General features: G+C 34.2%; 1 protein-coding gene across 1 annotated transcript; it reads left to right on the top strand.

The window, feature by feature from the left end:
* Positions 1-633: 633 nt before the first annotated feature.
* On the top strand, positions 634-12,805 carry LOC111036210 (probable serine/threonine-protein kinase nek3; the record flags this gene model as incomplete). The annotated part of the gene is made up of 14 exons (XM_022318158.1): positions 634-735; positions 800-928; positions 1,585-1,735; positions 1,814-1,989; positions 2,051-2,259; positions 2,837-2,987; positions 4,659-4,821; positions 5,728-5,929; positions 6,231-6,364; positions 6,691-6,847; positions 8,547-9,816; positions 11,425-11,575; positions 12,555-12,642; positions 12,719-12,805. Coding segments are annotated over 14 exons (3,170 nt in total), but the record flags the coding sequence as incomplete, so codon positions are not given.
* Between the last annotated feature and the right edge of the window lie 114 nt (positions 12,806-12,919).

Genomic DNA, 12,919 nt, shown 5'->3' with positions numbered 1-12,919 from the left:
ACGCGGATTGATAATCCATCGATTGGAGTTCGACGAACGTCTGCGCGTATATGTGTTAGGGGGTGTGACACGAAAACTCGGCACAGCAGAAGGCAATCTCTGCAGCTCGTGTCCCCGGAAACATTTAACTTTTAATTTCGCTGGGGACGAGTTGCACATACAGACGGGAATTTTGTCACCGTCGACGATTACGCCCCTTGATCCTCGGTCTCTACATATAAAATCACTTTCCATCTATACATACAAAATACAAATATATATATATTCTGAATTCGTGACTTTTTCTCTCCGAATATTTAATAATTGTTTTGGCGTAGAAGTTTAACTGTTCTTGTTGTTCTTGTTGTTGTTATATTGCTGCTGTTGTTGCGGAGTTATTACGGTTGTGGTTATGTTTTGTGAACAGTTCACACAGACTTTTTTTTTTTGAAACAATTACACTTGCAGTCGATAAAATGTAATCTATAATAGATAGAGAGCTCGGTGCGCTGAATTTTACCAACAAAAGCATGTAAAAAAGAGTTTACATCATGTTTAAAACAAAAAAAATACACACATTACACATGTATAATATATTTATATACAAATGTCTTACATGATTGAGTTTAAAAACTTTAATTTGTATACTTTCAGATTGTCTACATTTGCAACTATACAGGGACAGTAAAGACCGATACAAGCATGGCCAGACGAAGGCTTCGTTATCTTTACAACACTTCTTAGGAGTAGAGTCTGGTGAGATATTTTGTTGAACAGTTTAATAAGAACAAATATATTATAATCGAAATGTCATTCACAGGATTTACACTGGACAAAGAATCCAACACGATAGCTATTATTTGCCAAGACGTCACTGTTGTACTAGCGTTCGATACCCGAGAAAGACTGATCCAGTGGCAAGTTAAGATATCTTCAAACTTGGGAGATGGTGAGAAAATGTTATAGAATATTAAAACCTTACCTTAAAACGTAATTAACGTAATTAAAACCTGTATGTATTCAATATGTATTCAAATTTAAACTGACTACAATTTAATTTTCTCCGCCGAGACACTTATAACCTGTTAGTTAAATACTATACAAAAATCAAAAATCACCCAAATTATGCTGTGATATGTTATAATTTATAAATTATAACTAAAAGTTTATCGTAAATGCATTTAAACAAGTTTATAACCATTGTTGGATGCTTAAATGGTAAGACATTCTTTCTTATTGTTTTTTTTCACCTTAAGGGTGCATAATGTAGAGATTACGTGAGTTGGAAATGTTCTGAGTAACGAAGGTTGAACACAGTCTGCAAATAATAATAATGCATAGAGAATTTAAAGAGGTTTATTGTGCAATCCACTGTAAAGATAACAAGTAAGAAAAAGGGACGTGGATAAAGAAAATGACCCAAAATAAAAGAAAAGTAGACAGAAGTATGAGGATGTAAAAATGGTTTACCATGCACCTAGTAATATGTATGTAAAAAAAATACACCTCATAAAGAAATATGAAATACCATACATTTACGATTATTAGCTTATTGAACGTGAAATGGAATTTTGAATAACAATCATTTATTATTGGCATTTGCAGACCAACAGTTTTTGATTCAAATATCATCCTGTCCTCCCAAGTCTAAAATATCCGCAGGACCTGCCAGATTACACATACAAGACTTGAGGTTCTCTATGACGACTGGAGTTCCCCCAAGATTAGCTGGTGTTTGGGAGCTTCGACATTTGAGGTATATTTAATTTTTGTTAATCTGTACGGTGATCCATCGTATTTCAGTTTTTATAACGCACCGCGTACGTTCTCACAGAAAATATGGAGTTATTGAAAACCGATTTTGCTACGAGGGAGGTTCGAGGTGTGGAAAAGGTGAAGGCTTATTTGTGTGTTTTACCGACCAGGGAGACGACATAACTAGATGCATGAACTTAGCGGCAGAAAGCAAGCTGGCTTCTAGAAAGAGGTTGCTCTCTAGAAATATGTCGGGTAAGAATAAAAGTACTAATATTACTTAACTTCACACTATAACACCTGCTATTAAATACAGTTTTAGAAAGTCCGTCTAGAAGAGGTCTCTTGTCTCGCTTAGATTCTAGAGCTTCCGAGTACGGTGCTGATCAAAGTTCGTTCAATCAACATTCTCACGACAGAAGTAGTGAAGACAACATGTGTTGGCCATCTAACGAAAGTCGACTAGATAATTCGGACTTTGGAGACACGGCATCTGTTGGAGATTTTCAAGATCAAAACTTACAGGTGAATTATTAAGTGGCACACAAAATAATAATAACCATCATCAACTTACATGATTTGTATTAAACCATCTTATGGTGCAGGTATAATAAGTTGAGCATTTTAATTTTGGAAAGACACTTACTGTTCTTCATTTTTGATATCAGTACATATTATTTTTCAATAAAAAAATTAACAAAAAAATATTGTTTATAGGTACCTAAACTATAGCTTATAACATCATATAGTAGTACTTACTACGTGTTTTTACTTTTTAACTATAGTGTAGTTCACATATATTTCATATACAGTATTTAGATTATAGATACAATATTGATCGGTGAACAATATATTTTCATAGATGAACTTAGTGTTCACACATATTTTTTTAAAACATCTCTCATCACTTACCTAACAAACGTACCTACATAAAATCAAAATTTTAATTTTATTTCAATTTATCTTGAAAATAATTCTACAACCAATCCATTACGTATATGGTCAATGAGTTACAAATGCTGAAGCAAACATTTTATTTTTGTGTACATAATAGTATAACACAAATATTATAATATAGATTGTGTTTGATTTAAAACAATAGGAGTGCACATGGACCCCAGAAACAGCTTTGGAACGATGTGCCAGCTGTATAAGTAAACTTGGAGCTTTGTCTCGTTCTTCGACCATGGCTAATACCCCTGGAAGCATGGGCTTTAATCCTGCGTGGACTATGGACAACAATGTATCGTCGCGTAAGTTTATTCATACAAAATTATTCACAACACATACCTAGGTATACTAAATCAATACTTTATAAACAAAACATTTGGTGTAAATATTACATAGGTATTACATTTAGAGTCCAAGAGAACCGCATCGCATTCCTATTCTCAGGTCTTACGCAATATTCTTTTAAGCAAAAAAAAACTTTAAATACCTATGTTAAAATACAAATTAACTATAAACTATGTTATACAGCTCATTGAAAGACACTACACATATTAACATATAATAATATTTTGTAAATTCTGCGAATACGCGATTAATACATTTTGTAGTTGGTTGTATAACCTATAGCTATTCCCCATAGACATATTTACATCAACATTGTTTATATATTATAAACGACTGATGGAAAAAATAATTAAAAACAATAATGATTGGATATTTTAAGAACGAAAAAGAAAATTACCAAGCGTTAAATGTTATTATTAATTATTAATAATCGAGTAGCAACTCGAGCTCGCTTTAATACCAAGTACATCCCTTACTACTCGATGTCTCGATACCTAATCCATTGATATTGTATTAAACGTAACCATAACTTTTAATTATTCAACACATGAGTTGAGATTACAAGATAATAAAACGTATCCCACATATTATGCATGGAATAGAAGAAATTGTAATATTCGAATGAAGGTATCAATTAATATATTACGATTTACGACATGTAAATGGTATTGCAAGGCCAAGTACGCATCCGCGTGTTACCTAAGTGTACCGTTGAGCTTTTCTGCATTTGTAACCTTTTTGGCAATGTCTCAACACATTAGCTACGTTCTTCCCGACAATTTAAAACGTTCCCCATCTTATATATTTTGAAACAGCGGCGTATATAGAGTCCAACACGCGATTCTGTTCTCATAATCTACAGTCCATGCTCTAGTATAGGTAGGTATATATATGTACCTTGTACCTATGTGCTTTTTACTTAAAATATTGAACAACCAGTGTTATTACTTACATGTGTTCGTTTGACACAAAAATAAATACTGAATTACAAAAATAATTAATTGCAGAAGAACAATCTAATTCATACAATTTAACTTTATGAAATACTAAACGTATTATTGTATCGATGTTTGATGGTTTCCAATTAAATTTGTAATGAACATAATATAATTATATTCATGATACGGTCCATTGATAACAATGAAACCATTCGCCTTGGACTTCATTATTGTCCATTTAAATATTTTACCGAGCAAAGGAATAATCAGAGATGCCGCTTCAAGATTTGAATTTACCAAACGTAATACACGTAGGTACGCGTAATCGTCCAAGATGAAGACGTAATTTATAATGCATTATGTAGGTATTGATTGATGAACAAAATGATTGAATTGTAAATTTAATGGATAGGGAAAACAATATTCATTCCGATTATCCAGTTGACCTAAATACTTCGTGGTTAGAAACAATACAATCGTATCTTTTTGTTACCTGACAATAAATGGTAAAAGTAAGACGTTTCCATACTTTAATAGATTTTAAAAACATTGAAGATATACCTACTTACTTATATGTATTCTATTGCATCATACCAATGCAAGACCATATATATGTATTGCGACTAAATGCAGTTTTTAAACTCCTAATATAAAATTATTTACTATGATATTTGTATTTGTTTTGTTCAGTGAATTACATACCAGAAATGAATAACGGACATCAGTGTTGCGGATATATGTCATCTCAGAGTAGCAGCAGTGGCGGAAGCGCCGGATGCAGCTCTGTGTGTGGTACAGAGTACTCTGTACCTAGAAAAGTATGCGGCTCCGTGACTGACAAAATGAACAAAATGTAAGTACACACACGTTTAAATCATAAGCATCATCGTTTAAATCGGTACAAAATAACACGATGTAGTGCAGATATATATTTTATAAGTACTATACCTATAGAACATTAATAACTTTTGTGTTTTCTACATAATGTACCATATACCTACAATTCGTACGGTAACCGGTAAGTCCAGGATCGTTAAGTTATAAGCAACTTGTATTAGGTACCGTATTATAGGTATGTCATATTTTATTTCAAATTTTTATTTTCAACATTTTGTAAATTGTTTGAGATTATTGAAATGTATGTTTAAAACCCTTTTTTTGGTTCTCAGATTTAAGCTGGGCTTATCGTGGCTAGCAATTTTTTTTTTAACTAGTGGTAAAAGACTTACCTATAACCAAAAACAAAAACTAATTAATTATTAATATCAAAAATTAAATATAATAAATTAATACTAATTTAATTTAATTTATTTTATTTTTTATTGTTTAAACTATATAGTGACACGCTGTTTGAAATTCAAGCAATTTATTTTGTTTAAGATATCGTTATATTACATTCGTCCATACTCATATAACTCAAACTAATTAGGTACCTACTTATAGCCACACTTATTTTAAATAGTTTACACATTTATCGATTTCTAATGGCAATAAAATAGATATCATTATACCAATATATTGCGTGTGAGTGTGTGAATTTACGGGCTTAATAAATAATAATCAAAAGCATGTAACTAATTGTTGGTATTATGTATATAATATGTAGTTGTATTATATGTACCTAGTTACACACTTATAACTACAATACTATAATATTACTAGATACTTAATCTTACCAATCAATGAATCTGAATAGGTTAACTGTCAATTTAAATCGATTACCATTAAAAATGAATAATAATTTATTATCAAATTCCAGTCAATCTGATACGTGTGCGCCGAACAGACCACCGAAACCAGTACACCTGAAGCCGGAAACTAGTACTCCTGTTAAAAAGGCTCCGATGCCTTTACCTCAGCAAGATACCATGTGCGTATGCCGGTGCACTACTTCAGAAAAATCTCGACAATCCTACCTCAATAACTACGACACTCCAAAGATTGTATGCACAAACACGAAAGTACGTTGTCGATAAAATATAAATGACATAAAACGTATTTATATGTTTATTTTTTTTTTAAGTTATTCAATGAACGATAACTTTGTCAAACAATATAGTTTTTAAAAAAACATCTCAAACAGTACAAACAACTTGTACGAACAAGTTACTGTTAGAGGTTAACAGTCTGCTTTTGACATTTTCTCTTCGACTCTTCTTCATTTTTGTTTTAAATTCGCTGTCGAACAAAACATAACAATATCTATCTGTATTAGTTTTTTATTTCTGTCAAGTTTTAATCGTAATGCATTTATTTTTACAGCAGAATAAACCATACTCGTCCATACAAGATGAATACTACGACACGCCGAGGAACATCAAGTCCTCGTTGGAAGTCAACCCCTACGGCAATTACGATACGCCTCCGTCGCCCGTGGCCGTTCATAAAAAATCCAAGTAATTTATATTAATTTTGCATACACGCATCGCCATTTTGACTATATAATATGAAATATAAACATCATATAAATATTCGTAAAGGGGTTGTAAAGTATATTACTTATAATATTGGCCTATATTAAATAATGCCATAACAAATCGATATTTACCATATTATAGTATTAGATTTTGATAAACAAATATAAATGCTGTTATTGGTACGGGGTAATCGAGAGTTATAAACCACTTTCGAGATAACAGTCTACAATGTTATAGTACCCTTGAGTTCCGAATCGTCTACGAGTGGCAATTTGAATAATTTTTCGCCGTTTCGCCATTTTTAGTGCCGGGACGCCGAAACAAGCAGACAGCCCTCAGTGCACCGGAATGTGTCCTTGCCAGCGAGCCATGACATGTTGGTCTCATAATAACTGGATGACGATGCCTCCTCGCTGCAGACGAAGTAATCTTCAAACCGACAATCAGACATCAAATTGTACCGTAAGTCCAAGTGCTGTGTTATAAATGTATTGTATCGTTATATTTATGGTTTCCGAGACTTATAACAATTATAAGTGTTATAACTATCCGTGCGAGATGCGCAGACATTTTTTTTTTACGAAAACGCCGATCCCGTGTCTTATATCGAATTTAAATTAAATAAAAATCCTGTGATAAGATCATCGATAAGCTGGGATGAAAAAAAATCGTGATCGACAATTTAACGTATCTGATTGATAGTTTATTTTATACACCTACCAAATAAATTTGATGAAACTACAGCTGTGCGGCTCATTTAGTAAAACCTACGCTACACGAAACCACCAAATCCAAACGCATGAAGAAGTGTACACAAATCGATACACCGGTTTTTAGATGTTTACTTTTGAATTACGGTGGTAGTGTTTTTACTTATTTTAGTTAACAATAAATTATGATCTTATATCTTTATTTACCATCGTCTTGAAAAAGGTAATTCCACTGACTAATATATTTGGCACTACAAATTAATTGACTTTTTCATTTTTTATCATTAGACAAACATTTTGCTGACGACTGATGGTAAATAAACATAACCACATTACGAATGTAATATTGTAATATAGCAACTGCATAATTATTAACTACGCACTGAAACTGCTACTTAAAAAAAAAATTACGGAACGTTTAATTTATACAATTAGAATAAATTATTTATAAGTATGAACAAAAGACTACAAGAGTAAACGTAAAAAATAAAAACAAAGTAATCGATATGTACAAAACAGACTAAATCAATAGAAACATAAAACTACAACACTCAGTTTGTATTTGAACTTTAAAAAAATGCAATGTAAGCTATACATTAGGTACGGGTAACATTAACATTTTAAAATAATAAATAATATATTTGTAAGTAGGTATAAGAAATAATTTTAAACGTCCGACCTTTAATTTATCTGTATTTTTTTTCGAACATTTAATTTAATTTTGGTAACGCCTTTACAAACAAAACAATATTTTTAAAACGATTGACCGAAAAGTCAGTGTATATTACGTTTAAAGAGCCCCCTCCACTCACCAGAAGCTTGGCTAAAGAGAGGGGTATCTACGCTCAACTGTAATTATTTTTAAGTTGTATTAAAACATGTACATATTGTATATGTATAACATTTTTGAGTTGAATACAAATTATTATTATTAAAAGATGTTTGGATGTATTACATTCTGCAATGACGATAAAAAATCGAGTTCATAGGCGTGTTAATAATCAATTTATTTATTTAGAAATGATAAATGTAAATTAATTTAAATCCAACTTTTAGAACTTTCGTTGTGAATGGCACCGATTTCAAGAAGAACTACCTAAAAAAAACTCTCTGCTATAGGTCCACGAAATATTTTTTAATCTATGCTTCACATACTACGTACAGTTTGCGCATCACGATTTGAAAACTTTCCTCGAATATAGAAAATTATAAAATTATTACATAACATATTTCCCTACCAATATCCTTCACAAAGAATACGATAACATTTTCTCCTCGATTTTGATAATCCAACCCTCTTGGACCTTTCTCCACCGTGAAAATTTATATTATTACTAGTTTTTAAGCTACATTTTATGTATCTATATAAATATAATATATCATTATATATATATATATATATATTATGAAATTATATTTTCGTCGATTTAACAACGATGCGACTTTTGCAGAACAACTGCCAACACAACGGGGCAATTTATGCGACCGTGGACGTTTCGAAGAAAAAGAAGCACGCAGAACCACTTCCACCCCCGTCGTCGAGCAACTACATGAACTTGGAACCTCCTGCCGGTGGTGGTAGTCAACAGCAGCAACCGACAACAGCCCGAAACGGCCGGAAACCGACCGAAAATTACATGAACTTGGAGTTTAGTGAATCGCTTTGCCACTACGAGAACGCCAAAAACGTGTTGACGAAGGCGGGACTGTCAAACGCCTGCGACAAGTGCGGTCATCAGAAGCGTTGTTCGGGCGGCGGCGCCGACGAAAAGGGTGACTACATGACAATGGAACCGGTCAACGGTCGAATGGTGGAACCGAAGAGAAACCAGTTCCCCGGTTACCTGCCCATGTGTCCGACGGCGACTGGTAACAATAATAACAACAGCAACAACAACAACAACAACAACAACAACAACAGTAGCAGTAGCAGTGGAAACAACAAGCAGCAGGACATGTTGAAGAACATAATGAACAGGGGCTTGGCCGAAAAGTCGGCAAGCATACCCAGCCTGAACGAGTACAAGTCGACAGCGGCCACGGCGAACGGCAACGACTGGAAAAACGTTGGCGGGGCGGCGGACGATCCTCATCGAAGGCGGTCCAGTTCGGCTGACTCGTCGAGGTGCGACGACGACGGATTGACGTCGGGCATGGGCGCCGACCGGTCGAGCAGGGGCGCTGGTTGTTCGGATCACACTTCGTCGGCCGAGAGCATGACCAGCCAGATCGCCAAACGTCCCACGGACGCCACCTCGGCGGGCGCCACGTCCACTGCCTCAACGGTGTCTGACGGTAGCGTGGCCGCGGACGACCAACAGACCGCCCTGGTACACATCCGACGGTCGTCGAGCGTGCCGTGTAAGAACAACCGCGACTCGTCCAGCTCCAACGACTCGGGCGTGTCCACCGGTTCGCTACGTTACCGGGGAGCCGACTTTGCCGAGTTCGAGTTGCCGCTGACCACGGCCATGTCGACGATGCGACACAGGCGCACCGTGGCCGCGGCCACTGCTGCCGCGGGCACCGGTTCCGCGACCGGTTCTATCGACTGCGGCGGCCGCGTGACGGTAACCGGTTGCGTTCACGGTTCGCTTCCCAGGCGTTCCAAGTCCACAGACCGGCTCAAGGAGCTCAGTTTCAGGTTTCAAAAGTTCGCAGGCACCATGAAATCTTCATCGGCCGGTGCCGAAGTGCCCGTGTGCTTGAAAAAAGATAAAGGTCAGTTGTTGTGTTCATTTTGTATAGTATGCGATTTTTATCGTATTTTTTTTAAGTTTTTACTTTTTTCAATCACGACATTTATATTTTATTCCGAAGCAAAATATTTCTCAGAGTACCTACTTCGAAGTACAAATATCGAATTTTTAACGAGTAGTTCATGAGTTTAGAGTTATAATAATATTTCGAGTTTATAGATGAGTGGATTGGAGTGGGACAAATGTACCACTTTAAAATTTTGGTCCACTTCTTCACTCATCCAAACTTAAATACGTCTTACAACTAATTAACTATTCACTCGAACTTTGATTTATGTATAAAAAATACTCCAAATAATTTTCTGCTTCTTAATAAGACATAAAAAATGTATAATGTCATCAAAAAAAAAGTTAAAAATTATATTCATAAAAATAGTAAGAAAAATATTTTAAAAAACATTAATAGTTTTTGAAATAATGAATTCCTTGAATTATGAATCACCCGTTATAATCATTCTCACAACCCCGCATTTTTGCTTTTTGTAGAAATAATTTAATTCCAGAAAAAACTTATAAAATTGTAGATTATTTTTGGCAACAGAAGTATAGTTTTATCGGTTTGGCAAACTAGTAAATACAAAAACGAAACCCGCTTTTTATACTTGGGTGAAACACCTAATTAAATAACAAACAATTAAAAATAATCAGTTCAGGGTTTGTACATGATGAAAAAAGCAATAGTAGGTACTCAACAATTTAAAAAAAAAATGTACATGTGGGTCAATTTTAATACTCCACGAGAAATAAAACATTTTGCTTCAATTTGGAATAATTACGTTCTGATAATTTGATGCAAAACTGTTTCGAAAAAGTGCTTTTCGCATTATTTATTTTAAAGTTAACTCCGAATAGAGTTAGAAATATTGCGTTTCGTTTGGCTTAGAAATAGTTCGTTTTTATATACCTACCTTTCTTTTATACGTATAACTTTACTAGCCATTATGTGTACCCTGTGGTACTCTGTGTAGAGAGTACCTATATCATATGCATTTTACCGCACACATAGGTATAATACATCATTTATATTATTATAATTGAAAGATAACGAAATATAAAAATAAATTATTTGACTAAGCGATTCAATTATGATTTAAAACGATATATTTACAATATAACATGTATTTTTGTATTGTTTTAAATCGCTTATTAAATTTACTTTTAACAGACGTAGCGTGGAGACTCATAGTCATTTCCCCTTTTTTTGTCCCGGCATCTATTTTTCAATGCCTACGATTTAATTATAAATCACGCGGCGTCATGGATAGGCTATTTAGCCATACAGTTGTTAGGTAATAATAATCCTTTAATTTCCGAATTCCGATTGCTCGGAATCTTTTATTTCCTTCACAACGGTCAACAATATAATGTCATTGTACATCGTCTGTATTATAAATCGACTGAAAGAAATTCCAGGAAACTTATTTTATACAGCAACTAAGTTATTTGACGCATAAGTAGTCGTAATTAGGTACGAAGACACGATAATATTACAATAAGTAGGAATAATACACTGCCAGAGAGAGAACACTATTTATTACCCATGTCTAATAATAACTATCGTCGGTTTCAGGGTTTAACGTGCACGTGGAAGGAAACGCGGGTGTACCGTTTTTGGACTCGCAGAGCACAAGCAGCTACACGTCGGACATGAGTGACTACATAGAGACGCTGTCGTTGTCCTCGCACAGTTCGTCGGACACCACCAACAACGAAAACCCGAGGTGGGTCATTACCCCAATATTTTGACTCCGATTTTCGAGACCCTCGACTCGGTGGTCTCGTAATTATCTTTACGACTAGAGATAGGACACTTTAGGATTGCACATGGATACTTCAGTATTTGTCATAGAAGTCTATGTAATATGCGTGTATAGTCTATATACCTAGTGAAAGAGGGTAATAAGATCTCTACGATTCTTATCGCATATTTGCACGGAATAGAAGAGTAAAAATTGTTGATACATAAAAATGCATATTTCTAGAAAAAAAGAATATTTATACCCAGTTCGTTGCGGAATATTTTTGAATGTAAGCATATGATGCATTTTTTACGGACCAAATATAGTGTGATAGAAACATGTATATGGACCAACATGGGTTTTCAAGCTCTATTATATAGACACATAACAATTTACAAACATTACAACAGTATCAATATATATTAGATATGCTTCAATAACTCGTTGTTTAAAGAAGTTTGTAATGCACTAATGTACTAAGTAGGTACAATAGGTATGTAGGTACCTATGTCCTATTTCGTGTACTGGCTGCAATTAACACAAAATCAAGTTGTTGTCATAATATTTTAATATAGAAATAGGACTAAGTACCACAATTTGTTATAAATTTAAAATTATAAACATATTATACGCGCCAGGTTTTCCGAAAAAAAAAGTATGTCCATGAGAATAAATTATCACGAAAAAAAATGTTGCTTCTTAAGCCCCGGAGGCGGTATTTATATACTATTATCTTGTAGGTATAGTATCTAGTAAAGTATCTTATGATTAAGTTAGTAGGAAGAATAATAATTATTTTTACTAAAAATGCATTAAAAACATTTTAGTACAATAAAATAATACTATATTAATATTTTAATATTTTTTACACGCACTTGTTGCTAAGCTCTGTTACATTTACGATTTATAGTTAATGTTGTAATAATTATTTAACACGATGTTTTATGCATTATTGGTGCAGGTGCGGTAGAACAGCGAAAACCACATTGAAACCGCGGTCCGGCAAGGAATACCATCAGATCGGATTTTTTCTGGACGGTGACCTGAAGGTGAATAATTTTACAATACTACATAACTAAATATAGTTTTTAACGAATCATGTTAATCAAATTTCATGTCGTCCAGGTTAAATCCGACATACCGCCAGTCCCTGAAAAGACGGAAACCCCTTCTCCCAGGTATGCTGCAGCCCAAGAAAGCAACGTCGTCTGATGCACTAGAAGAAGTATTGCATCCGAGAAATATGTCAAACGATTATTTTTCCGCAACCAATATAAGCATTTGACTTATTATCACAGAAAAGACAAAGACGGAAATACGAAGATT

The sequence above is a fragment of the Myzus persicae genome, unplaced genomic scaffold (genome assembly GCF_001856785.1).
Source record: "Myzus persicae strain clone G006 unplaced genomic scaffold, MPER_G0061.0, whole genome shotgun sequence".
NCBI classification, from domain to species: Eukaryota; Metazoa; Arthropoda; class Insecta; order Hemiptera; family Aphididae; genus Myzus; species Myzus persicae.
This window is presented reverse-complemented; position numbering and strand designations above follow the sequence as displayed.